The sequence below is a fragment of the Nerophis lumbriciformis genome, linkage group LG04 (assembly GCF_033978685.3).
Source record: "Nerophis lumbriciformis linkage group LG04, RoL_Nlum_v2.1, whole genome shotgun sequence".
NCBI lineage: Eukaryota > Metazoa > Chordata > Actinopteri > Syngnathiformes > Syngnathidae > Nerophis > Nerophis lumbriciformis.
In genome coordinates this window covers 16573621-16586969 of record NC_084551.2, presented here as the reverse complement: position 1 = coordinate 16586969, position 13349 = coordinate 16573621, and the positions used below count along the sequence as shown (strand labels likewise).

Below are 13349 nucleotides of genomic sequence, written 5' to 3'. Positions count from 1 at the left end.
GAACAAAATGTACAAATCATGTTGTGTTTTTTTTTTACACTTACATGTTGCGGTTAATAGTATTCTATCATTATTTGTCGTTATTTATATTTTCTGAATAAATGATGTGATAATGTTCATCAGTCAACTCATTGGTGTTAATTTTCAATCTATCAAGATCAAAAAAATTATATCAAAATCAAATTACAGTATGTTATTTATGTAGTATGATCATTTTCCTCGACATCATGTGGTTTATTTTGTACGTATGTAGTAGAGATGCGCGGTTTGCGGGCACAACCGCGGAGTCCGCGGATTATCCGCGGATCGGGCGGATGAAATTAAAAAAAATTAGATTTTATCCGCGGGTCGGGTCGGGTCGGGCGGTTGAAATAAAAAAAATTAGATTTTAAATAGATTCAGGCGGGTGGCAGTTAAACCAATTCGGAAATATATATACATAGTTAAATGTTGTTACCCACATATGAAAAACGAGCAGGCACCTGCTGCATATGCCACAACAGAAGAAAAAAAAAAAAAGAGATGGACACTTTTACGGAGCGGAGAAGGGACGCCTCGCCGGGGTCCGGGACCGAGGCCCCTTCCCCCGAGAGGGCCCCACCGGGAGCCGTAGCTGAGGCGATCCGCGAGAAGGGCCCGACGCACGTCCAGGGTCACCACCGCGCCCACCGCACCGACACCCCGCCGCGGCCGGCGTCACGCGCAGGAGGTAAGCAGCTTACCTGCCCGCCACCCCCGTGGCCGGGGGCTCGTAACAGGGGTCACTCCGCACGCTCCGCCCGCGCAGCTCACCTGCCCGCCACCCCTGTTGCCGGGGGCGCGTAACAGGGGTCACTCCGCGCGCAGTGCGCTCACGAAAGGGGTGGGGCTCACCCTGGTTGATATAGACAGCAGGACGGTGGCCATGGAAGTCGGAACCCGCTAAGGAGTGTGTAACAACCCACCTGCCGAATCAACTAGCCCTGAAAATGGATGGCGCTGGAGCGTCGGGCCCATACCCGGCCGTCGCCGGCAGCGAGACGCGCTTGGAGGTGCGCTCAGCGCGGCTCCCATATGATTGCGCACTGGTGTGCGTCTGGGTCGTGACAGCGTGGCACGCGAATGTCTGTACTGCATTGGATCAGTCTCCTTTCTTTAACAGGCAAAAGCTTTATAACCTCACTAATGCCTTGCATCGTCTATATTAGATATATAACAACGGGCGGGTGCGGTTCTGATCAAATGTTACATCGGGTGGATGGCGGATGGTTGACGACTTCCTGATGCGGTTGCGGATGAAATAATTGCCTATCCGCGCATCTCTAGTATGTAGCATCATCTACAAAGAATTGCTATTGCGACATCCAGTGGACACATTTAGAACAGCTGTTTCTTTCATTCAAAAATTTCAGGTACATTTTTATACTTAGCAAACTCATTCCATGGGCCGGATAAAACCTGTTTGCGGGCCTGATCTGGCCCTCGGGCCGTACGTTTGACACCCCTGAACTAGGCGGTTTGAGGGGTGTCCCGAAACAGCTTTTTTACTTCTGATATGATTCCAATATTGAAACGTTGACTATTAACATATATCAATATCAGCACGAAATATACTTATAGATATACTATTTTTATTATTATGTACTGTGGAATCTAGGAAAAGGTTTGATAAAGTGACATTACCCAAAACATAGAACAATGGTAGATATGAAAAACAGTAATTCGTTCATCATTAGCATCTGAAATGGACCTATGTTTTTTTTTTAGGTTAAAGTGGATTTGTAATACATCTTTTGTCGACAACTAATGACAACAATAATTGATTAACTTCTGATGCAGAAAAAAAGGGGAACCGGAGGGTGTGTTGTAACTATCGTGGGATCACACTCCTCAGCCTTCCCGGTAAGGTCTATTCGGGTGTACTGGAGAGGAGGCTACGCCGGATAGTCCAACCTCGGATTCAGGAGGAACAGTGTGGTTTTCGTCCTGGTCGTGGAACTGTGTACCGGCTCTATACTCTCGGCAGGGTCCTTGAGGGTGCATGGGAGTTTGCCCAACCAGTCTACATGTGCTTTGTGGACTTGGAGAAGGCATTCGACCGTGTCCCTCGGGAAGTCCTGTGGGGAGTGCTCAGAGAGTATGGGGTATCGGACTGTCTGATTGTGGCGGTCTGCTCTCTGTATGATCAGTGTCAGAGCTTGGTCCGCATTGCCAGCAGTAAGTCGGACCCGTTTCCAGTGAGGGTTGGACTCCGCAAAGGCTGCCCTTTGTCACCGATTCTGTTCATAACTTTTATGGACAGAATTTTTAGGCGCAGTCAAGGCGTTGAGGGGATCCGGTTTGGTGGCTGCAGGATTAGGTCGCTGCTTTTTGCAGATAATGTGGTCCTGATGGCTTCATCTGGCCAGGATCTTCAGCTCTCACTGGATCGGTTCGCAGCCGAGTGTGAAGCGACTGGGATGAGAATCAGCACCTCCAAGTCCGAGTCCATGGTTCTTGTCCGGAAAAGGGTGGAGTGCCATCACTGGGTTGGGGAGGAGATCTTGCCCCAAGTGGAGGAGTTCAAGTACCTCGGAGTCTTGTTCACGAGTGAGGGAAGAGTGGATCGTGAGATCGACAGGCGGATCGGTGCGGCGTCTTCAGTAATGCGGACGCTGTATCGATCCGTTGTGGTGAAGAAGGAGCTGAGCCGGAAGGCAAAGCTCTCAATTTACCGGTCGATCTACGTTCCCATCCTCACCTATGGTCATGAGCTTTGGGTTATGACCGAAAGGACAAGATCACAGGTACAAGCGGCCGAAATGAGTTTCCTCCGCCGGATGGCCATCCGGGAGGTACTCAAAGTAAAGCCGCTGCTCCTCCACATCGAGAGGGGCCAGATGAGGTGGTTCAGGCATCTAATCAGGATGCCACCCGAACGTCTCCCTAGGGAGGTGTTTAGGGCACGTCCGACCGGTAGGAGGCCACGGGGAAGACCCAGGACACATTGGGAAGACTATATCTCCCGGCTGGCCTGGGAACGCCTCGGGATCCCCCGGGAAGAGCTGGACGAAGTGGCTGGGGAGAGGGAAGTCTGGGCTTCCCTGCTTAGGCTTCTGCCCCCGCGACCAGACCTCGGATAAGCGAAAGAAGATGGATAGATGGGCTGATGCAGAAAGTTGAATGATGCGGACACGTTTGTTACTGGATACTTTCTAATATGCTTCTGCTTTGGAGACTTTGTATCTGTAGGTAATATGCAACTATAATTGTTTGATACTCGTATGTTGACAAATGTTGTGTTTTAGACTCCAGTATTGTTTACCTAAGGATACTTATTACATATGTATAGCTTGTGTGCTATTGTGTCCTTAGCTGTTGTGTAGCTGCGAGCTCCTAAAGCTCCACTAAAATGGAAGAAAAGAGCAACCTTGTGTGCTGAGTGGACGACGTTTAGATGTTAACTGGCTGTCCAGCTTTGCACAAGTAAACGTGCTGCTTGAATCAAAGATTTTACATGCAAGTTGATATAATATGATACTTTTTTACCAAATATTGGAGTAATATCAGATCAGGACACGCTTACTTACTGTTGAATTTATGCAATGACATGGTCACACTGCCCCCTGTGGTCAACTGAATAACAGCTTAGCAACATTTCTGTTTTTTTCAAAGACTAGATATATGTGGTAAAATGATACTATAAACAATACAAATAATTCGCATCTCAAATAATTTATATATTTATTACACAATACAAAACATTAGATGACCAAAGTGCTTCTTAAAGAGATTTATTTACATAATTTTATCTTAAGAACACAGCCCAAAACAACATACAGTTTAGCACATAGCAAAATAGCTCTCAGAATGCTAACTCAAGGTATTTCATTTGTATTGCATTTAATTTCCCTTAAAAGCACTGTAGGAAATATACAAAACAAGAAATGCAACACTGATGTTATAATAAAACCCAATGAAAATGGAAAACAACTCAGACAAAAAAAAACAGAATAATGAAAACTATTAACACAAATGATCATGCTGTTTATAAATGAAATAAAGCAAGATAATACAGTACATGTAGTATATGCCGTTTACAAAAAATATTCTACTATGGACTTTATATTTACATACTGTTCTTGGGTAGCTATACTATCGTAAATACATATTTATTTCATTGCAGTAATGTGTGAGTGTGATTGAAGGCCAATGTTTGATTATTTTGTGTCTCAGCCTGCCAAATGGGGATCCAAGGTGGTGTCAGCTTGACTGCCTCAGCTTTCTTCAAATGTAATATGCAAGGGAAGAAAGTGGATAATATCAAGAACCAACAAAAAAAATGAAGTGAAAAATAAACAAAAATCAACCAAAAATGTGATGATCAAATGTTGTTAATAAATTCACCATACCTGCGCTACTATGGGACGTTCATGCAGATTTGAGAATCCATCCAGATCATAAACTTGGGCCATCCAGGTGTCTGCGCTCAGAGGCTGGATTCTGAGAGACTGGGGCAGATAACAAAAAGAGGAAAGGCTGTTTTATTTTAACGGTAATGGAAAAAAAATAAATATATAGATATATATAATTCCTAAATGTGGTTACTTTGTATTACAGTAGATCCCCGCATTTTTGCGATTCTGCATTTCAAATTTAAAAACAAGTATGTTTTAAATTATTTTGCTATTACTTTTTAATGATTTTTTTAACACACAAAACATGTCAACATAAAATATGTTTTTTAGGACATACATACAGCGTAAAAAAGTGAGGTCAATGTCAGATGTGTTACTGCCAGTTAGAGGGAGCGCCATAACAACATAAGTCCGGGTGTTGCACTAGCCTAAGGACTTTGCTCAAGGTTGAACCGTGACTCAGATTGATCTTTTATTAATGTCCCCAAATATTTCATAATTTAAAATGTGTTTAGTATTTATTTAAGGCACATTTAGGCTTCAACCAGGATTGTGCTTACCGTATGTTTCGGACTATATATCACAGTTTTTTTCATAGTTTGGCCGGGGGTGCGACTTATACTCAGGAGCGACTTATGTGTGAAATTATTAACACATTACCGTAAAATATCAAATAATATTATTTAGCTCATTCACGTAAGAGACTAGACGTATAAGATTTCATCGGATTTAGTCATTAGGAGTGACAGATTGTTTGGTAAACGTATAGCATGTTCTATTATGTTATAGTTATTTGAATGAGTCTTACCATAATATGTTACGTTAACATACCAGGCACGTTCTCACGTTGGTTATTTATGCCTCATATAACGTACACTTATTCAGCCTGTTGTTCACTATTCTTTATTTATTTTAAATTGCCTTTCAAATATCTATTCTTGGTGCTGGGTTTTATCAAATAAATTTCCCCCAGTGCGACTTATATATGTTTTTTTCCTTCTTTATTATGCATTTTCGGTCGGTGCGACTTATACTCCGAAAAATACGGTATATATGTATAGCTATAGTCGCATGGCAACTAATGAGGGTCATAGGGTTCTGGAGCTTTTCTAAAATCCATACAGTCACTTTTATTATTATTTTATTGCAAACACATACATTTTTAAGGGAGTTTCAGTTACTTGCGGTTATTCGCCATTCACTGGCGGTCTCTTAACAGAACTACTGCAAATAGTGGGGATCTACTGTATATGGTTTATGAGGCTTCAACATAAATGTGCTTGGTGTTATAAAATCACTGAGAAGAACATAAAACAAAGACAGAAAATGGAAAATGAAAACAACTTACAACCAAATTAAAAGTAGGTAGTTCTGCATGGTGGGGGGAAGGGCAGGATCAACTGACACCATCTTAGTGTTGGGCCAGGGAGACTCGATGAAGATGAACATGGAGTGTGTAATGAAGACAAAGTATGCAAGTCCACTTTATGAAAAATACAAAGTATAACAAACACTTTTTTGATGGCATAACTTTAATTCCGACATTTTTTTCAGTATGCTTGTGCTGTCTCATTTTTAGTGTTTAGTTTGATACTGCAAATACACAATCCAATTATACATTTTAAGGCAATGGGTACATCTATATAGTTTTGTCACAAAACATATGAATTATGCATCTTAAAAAGAAATAGTGTCAAAAAAGGATAACAAAATAAACACTCTATTGAATGAAAAAAAACAAAACAGGGAATACTTGAAATCAATTTCAGTTTGATATACAGACAGCATATATTAGTTCAGAAAACAACAATACAACTTTTTTTTAAAAGGCATAAAATACGAGCTACGAAGCTACTTTGAAGAAGCGGAAATGTCATGCTTGGATATACTACATGCTGACTTGTTAATTCATAATATAAAACAATTAAAATTCTCTTGACATTGTTGTGGAGGGACGAAATGGATAATTAAGGTAAGGCTTGATTTGACCACATGCTGGCGAAAAATAAATAAATCAATTTCTTTGTAAGTAAAACTAATTTCACTTAAGTAAATGTATTGCTATTGTTGATTCTAATGTCAAAAAAGAACAATGCTCGAAGAGATTAATGTAGTCATTTAAAATCTGCGGCTGTAGCCAGTTGAGGAGGATGAAGTAAAGGAAGAGGATGATAAGTTTGCACTGAAAACAGAGCCTGCATCAATACTGCCTCTTCTAGATCCTGATCGGGATCCTGTCCTTGAACCTGTTCGTGAGCCATAAGCAGATCCAGAGCCGCTGACATTGTAGGGACTGTAGAGGCCTTTGCTGGACTGTGAGGAGGCCTCCAGAAGCCTGAGACTAGTTCCTTCTTCAACCATGCTTCTGTCCATGGCATCTTTAAAAGATATTTTGAGTTTTGTTTTTGGACATGTTAGATATCTTGAGTAGGTACTGACATCTCTTAGTTTTTGTGCTGTGCGGGCATCGATGGCACCCTTTTTAATTGAATCATCCAATGAGACTCTTCCTTCGACACCAGGCTCAACAAGTCCACCAGTCAGATATTGTACCTCAAGGAAGCGCTGCCCAGCCTCGTAATACAACCAGCCCTTCTTCAAAGCTTGGGAGGCAGACATCTTTTCTTTACCTCTGGAGTCTTCAAATCCATTGAATGCTTTTTGAGCCACGTTCAGACGCTCAACCATGATTTTGTCCACAAGACCTTTTTCTGCCGCATCAGCAATTGAAAATCTCTCTCCGCTTGAAGGGTCAATTATTCCTCCTGTACAGGCTTGGGCTTCCAACAATCTTTGGCCGCTGATATTGTCTACCAAGTTTCTGTGCATGGCCTCAGTGATGGATACCTTCTCCAATGTGTCTATATCCAGTATTCCAGCAATAGGGCCGGTCTCCTCTGTTGGGTCATTCCATATGACTGCAGGTGTTTTTATGGAAGGTATAGGGCTCATTGGGGAAGAGAAATCAGAGCAAGTGGTTGAACCAAAGGATGATGTCCGAGACCGGAAGCCTCCCATGTTTCCAGACAGCATGTCAGCAAACTCTGTGATGGACAGTTTTCCAGCTCGATATGATTCTAGACAATTCTGGTCAATGAGGCCACGTGCCAGAGCATCATCAATATCATATTGTCTGCCTGACTTCTTGTCAATAAGAACAGATTTGACTGTATCATCAGACGACGTCATAGTGATTTCTTCCCATTCGCACTCTTGTTCAGCAAGCTCCAAATAGGTCTGGTGATCAATAAGTCCCTTCCTGTAGGCCTCATACACAGTCATTTCTTTGCCTGTGTCTGGGTCTACTATAACAATCCTGCGTTTACGAACTGATGATTTGGACGAGGTCTTTCTCTCCCGTTTCTTTTGTTTTAGTAGAAGAAGAACCAGTCCAGTTTGAGGATCAGTAATGCACCTCTCCATGAGCTGCAGGTATGTAAGGTTTTCTTCAGTGTTGGGATCAAAGAAGCCTTTGGTGTCATCAGATGGATCGGTCAAAATTTCATTCATTTCTTCATCAAAGAAGCCACGTTCATAGGCCATCTCAACTGGCAAACGGTGGCTTTCTTCTGGGTCAATGATTCCACCAGTGGCTATCTGAGCCTCCAGGAGGCGGATTCCGTGATCTTTCAGGATTAATCCTTTATTCATGGCCTGGAAGAGAGAGATTGTCTTGCCTGAGTATGGATCTCTATAGCCTGTCACTGCACGCTCAGCAGAAAGAAGCTTGTCTTTAAATTCTGAACCCACAATTCCCATTTTTGCTGCTTCATTGACAGTTAGCTTGAGGTTTTTGATTGGGTCAATTACATACCCTGTGGCTGCCTGGGCCTCAAGGAGTTCAAACGCAGTACCTGGTCTGATCATGTTCTTCTTCATGGCCTGATAGATTGACAGACACTCCTTAGTGTTTTCGATGTATACACCAGCAATACAGCTTGTGCCCTCAAGGTACTTTGATAACCTTTTGCTGACCTCTTCAACAGAAATAAGACCCTCATTCAGTTCAGTAGCAGTTTTCTGGTCAATAATTTGCGAACGGATCAACTCATCCATTGTGATTTTTTTTCTAATACCCTTGAACACAAGCCTTTTGTCTCCTAGAGAGAGAAGACGGTATCCGCTTTCTAACTGGCATCTCTTAAGCAGCTGTGCATAGGACAAGGTTTCATCAGTGACAGGGTCAACAAATCCTTTGTTATCAGTAAGTCTTTCATTGGTCTCCTTGTTGATATAACCTCTTTGCATAGCAATGTCTTCTGGTAGGTGGAACTGAAATTCAGGATCAATTATGCCTCCTGTAGCAGACTGCGCCTCTAACATTGCCAGGGCGTAATCCTCTGGAACAAGGTCTTTTTTCATGGCCTGGAAAAGAGATATGACTTTTCCACTGTATGGATCTTTGTATCCCGTAACTGCTCTCTCAGCAGAAAGTAGTTTGTCATGGATCTCAGGGCCAACAACACCCTTGCGAACAGCTTCATCAACAGTGAGCCTCTCATTCCTTACAGGATCGACAATGTATCCTGTTGCTGCCTGTGCTTCCAAAAGGTTGAGGGCAATTTCAGGCTTAAGAAATCCTCTGTTCATTGCTTGGTATATGCTAATCTTGGCACTTGAGTCAGTTGTGACCCCAGCAACACAGCCCGTGCCATACAAATAATGTTTCACACTACTCAACTCCAGTATGTCACGGATATCTCTTTTCCCTTGTTTGAGAAGGTTGTATGTCTCCAAATCAATGATGCGGGCATTGTACAGTTCCTCAATAGTAACTCGTCTTCGCATTGTCTTACATGACAGAGGATTCTCATTTCGGATGATCTCTCTTTGCTCCATGATCTCTATGATAATGATTACCATTCGCTCTTTGGTAAGGTTACCTAAACGATATTCCTCCATAAGCTTTTGCCTCTGCTGCTCTGGAATCAAATTTGAGTTCATGACATCCCAGATACTCATAGATTTATCAGCTAGGCCCTCAATGGGAAGGTCAATTGGAGTTTTGTTCAGGTCACTTTGTGTTTCCTCCTCTGTGTAGAGGTATGTCTTTTCTACAACTGTAGGAGACTGAGGTTTTGAGAGTGGAAGGATACACAGACCTGTCTCTGGATCCCTTTTACACTTGTCTTTAAGCTGCTTATATGTAACATTTTCATCCGTTTCTGGGTCTGTAAAAACCTTGTTATCGTTGGATGGCTGAGCTAGAACATTGGCCACTTCCTGACTGAAAATGTTCTTGTCAAATGCAATATCCATTGGGACACGATGGCTGTTTACAGGGTCAATTATTCCTCCAGTGACCATTTGTGCCTCTAAGAATGGCATTGCTTGCTCTTTCAAAATTAGATCTTTTTGCATAGCTTCAAAGAGAGATATTTTGTTGCCCGTAAATGGATCTTTGTATCCTGTGACAGCCTTTTCTGCAGAGAGTAGTTTCTCATGTAGCTCTGGGCCAACAAGTCCTGATTTTACAGCTTCATCTACGGTCAGAAACTGTTTTTTAACAGGATCTACAATGAACCCTGTGGCAGCCTGAGCCTCGAGAAGAGCAAGGCCGGTGTTATGTCTGATCAGATTTTTCTTCATAGCTTGATATATGCTGGTTTTTTCTTTAGTGGGTTCTAAAAAGATGCCAGAAATGCCGTCTGATCCCTGAAGGTATTTGTTGACATTAGGATTCTCACTGATTTGTTTAGGTGTTGCTTTTTCTTGCTGAAGACGAACAAATGTTGACTTGTCAATTATTTTGGAATCATACAGAGAGTCTGCAGGGACAGGTGATCTGAGACCCTTGAAGCTTAGCTGCTCTCGTTTCTTAGCCTCCTGTTCTTCTATAATTGTGATGACAATCTTAATGATCTTTTCAATTGTTATCTTTCCTGATCTAAATTGTCTGAGTAGTTCAAGTCTCTGTTCCTCAGTTAGATATCCAGAATTGATAAGATCCCAAACGGTCATCTTCCTTCCCTTGAGTGGTCCGGATTCAAGCTCAACAGTTGCCTGAGTCATAGATTCTTTTGTCTGGGCTTCGGTAAGTGTTGGCTCTTCCTTTGCATTAATTGCTTCATCTGTGAGAAGTAGAAGCGGGAGACCAGTTTTCTCATCAGTTACACATGTCTGGAAGAGCTGCGCATATGTGACCTTTTCTTTTGTGTTGGGGTCAAAGAAACACTTAATTTCATCAGTTGGATTGCTTAGAATCTGCTTCATGTCATCATCAAAATATTTTCTCTTGCAGGCAACATCATGAGGAATGTGATGGCTCTTGACCGGATCAATGATGCCACCAGTGGTCATCTGTGCATCAAGTAGTCTGATTCCTTGCTCTAAAGGAATAAGCTCTTTTTTCATTGCTTGAAACAGAGACACTGTCTTTCCAGTATATGGGTCTTTGTAACCTGTAACGGCTCTTTCTGCACTTAGAAGCTTTTCATGCAGCTCTGGGCCAACAACACCAGCTTTTACAGCTTCATCAACAGTGTACTTCTGATTTTCTAATGGGTCAACCACATAGCCTGTTCCTGCTTGAGCTTCAAGCATATGTAAGGCAGGACCAGCTCTCATTATGTCCTTCTTCATGGCCTTATAGAAGGACATTATTTCCTTTGTGGACTCAGTAACTACACCTGCAATGCAATTTGTGCCCTTAAGAGCTTTGTGGACAGGTTGCATTGCAGAGACCTCTTTGATAGTTTTATTGCCCTTCTGCAATTTGTTGTACAGGTCTTTATCAATAATTTTGGACTCAAGGAGCTCAGAGGCAGGAACGGGTGCTCGAAGACCACTGAAGTTAATTTCGTTCTTCTTCTCTTTTTCTTCTGCCACAGTGATCACAATTTTAATGAGTTTTTCGATTGTTATCTTCCCTGTCTTGTACTGACGAAGAAGGTCTTTCTTTTGGTCGTCAGTGAAGTATTCAGAATTGATTATTTCCCAAATGGTCACAGTTTTTCCCTTGAATTTTCCAAATGGAACAGACACTGTTGTTTTGTTGAACACATCCTTGGTCTCTTCTTCTGTGTACATGCTGGAGCATTGAGCAGCTTTATCTGTGATTGGCAAAAGCAGCATGCCAGTGTCCGGATCAGTGCAACATCTCGTCATTAATTCAGAGTATGTCAATGGTTCCTGGGTGCTGGGATCAAAGTAACCCTTTGCATTTTCTGAGGGTTTTTCCATACACTTGTTCATTTCCACATCATAGAGTCCCTGTTTAAAGGCCACTTCATTGGGTACACGGTGACTATTGACAGGATCAATAATGCCCCCTGTTGCAAGTTGAGCCTCAAGAACTCTGATGGCATGATCATGTTCTATCAGACCCTTCTTCATAGCTTCAAAGACAGATATCTTGCCACCAGTGTATGGGTCTTTGTAACCAATAACTGCCCTCTCAGCTAAAAGCATTTTATTATGCAGCTCTGGGCCAATCAAGCCTTCCTTGACAGCCTCATTAACAGTATATTTCTGATTCTTAATGGGGTCTAGCATGTAACCAGATGCTGCCTGAGCTTCAAGAAGTACCATGGCTGTGCCTGGAGTAATTTTTTTCTCTCTGGATGCTTGGTAGATTGATGTTATTTTTTTTGATGGTGTCAAAATGCCGGCAATGCTGTTCTTTCCTTTAAGAATTGTTTTGAGATGTTCAGTCTCACCAAGTACTTGAACTGTAGTTTTACCATTTTTAAGCTTATCAAAATCTTTCTTTGGTAAAAGACCCAAGTCTTGAAGTCTGATTGCCGGGACCTTTTCACGAATACCATCAAAAGATAAGGGATCTACTTTCTTCATGGCACTGTCTATTTCAGTGGCATTTTGTCCATTAAGAACATTATCGACCACAGTGACAGTCTCCATCTGCTGCAGTTTCTCTCGCAGTTTCTGGTTCTCTTCTTCAAGGATTCTTTCTTGCAGCAATCTTTTCTTTTCCAGGTCCTGCATTTCTCTTTGCTTGTTAAGCATCTCCCTTTCAGCTTCTTTTTGTTTATCAAGAGCTGCATCCATGGTAGCCTGTAGTTTCTTTTTCTCTTCCTCCATCTGCAGTCTCTGCCGTTCCTGTTCATCTTTGAGAGCTTGAGCCTTTTTGACTTCCTCTTCAAACTGGCTTTCTAATTTCTTTTTCTCATCTTCAATGAGCTTCTCCTTCTTTAACAGCATTTCTTTTTCTGTAAGGAATGTTTGCTGAAGCAATATCTTCTCATGCTCAATTTTTTTCTGCTGGGCATCAGCCATCTGGCAGGAAAGAATAGAAAACATCAAATAAGTACAGGTTTGTAATTGATGCATGTGAGTTTTTCCACACCCAATGTTTGTTTCACACACCATACAGTGCAATCTGCTTACGCATAACTAATCATTCTAGATACGATGTGTTTATGTCTACTGTTTGCTGTTTTGAGTAACAGAAACTGAGGTGAATACCCATTAAGCCTAATAAAAAGGTAACTATTTTCATTTGAGTTAAATTTAAAAATATGTCAACAATGACAGCCAATTTTCGAGAATTCATATATTCATTTTATACATTTTTGTATGAGACGCGCAAGCATAACATAACTGATAGGGACTGTCATGATGTCCCAATACACAAATATGTTTTCCCTACAGTGAAAAATTTGTTTTTCTACTAAAAGGAAAAATATATTGCTACTACGGAACTGAAACATTCATTAACATACGTTTTATTTTAATTAGTTTTATTTAGTTAGTTATCCTAGATTAATGGCCCAATATACTAATTGGAATTCCTTCATTGCTATATTTTATACATTTGAAATTTGAATTTCAAATTTTTTACATGAACAACTTTATATACTTTTTTTAATGAAACAAAATGAAGCGTTCCAGCGACATTCCATGGCATGAAGCATTCAGGGAGGGGACGTGCATGAGCACAGTGCACTGTAAAAAAAAAAATGATTTAAGTGATACTAAATATCAAATATAAATGGTTAGTACAATCAAACAAAA

General features: G+C 41.4%; 1 protein-coding gene across 8 annotated transcripts in view; it reads right to left on the bottom strand.

Moving 5' to 3' along the window:
* Positions 1 to 3694: 3694 nt before the first annotated feature.
* Positions 3695 to 13349, bottom strand: part of LOC133596884 (plectin-like) — a 227388-nt gene continuing 217733 nt past the window's right edge. For 5 of the 8 annotated variants that reach the window (XM_061949761.2, XM_061949769.2, XM_061949775.2 and 2 more), the window contains 3 exons: positions 5725 to 12611; positions 4371 to 4469; positions 3695 to 4243 (listed from right to left, as the gene is read on the bottom strand). In XM_061949761.2, the coding sequence (XP_061805745.1) occupies positions 6495 to 12611 (6117 nt within the window). In that variant the 3' untranslated portion in view covers positions 3695 to 4243; positions 4371 to 4469; positions 5725 to 6494. The remainder of the gene's footprint in view (positions 4244 to 4370; positions 4470 to 5724; positions 12612 to 13349) is intronic. The other 3 variants (XM_061949798.2, XM_061949807.2, XM_061949815.2) reach the window with 3 other exon arrangements.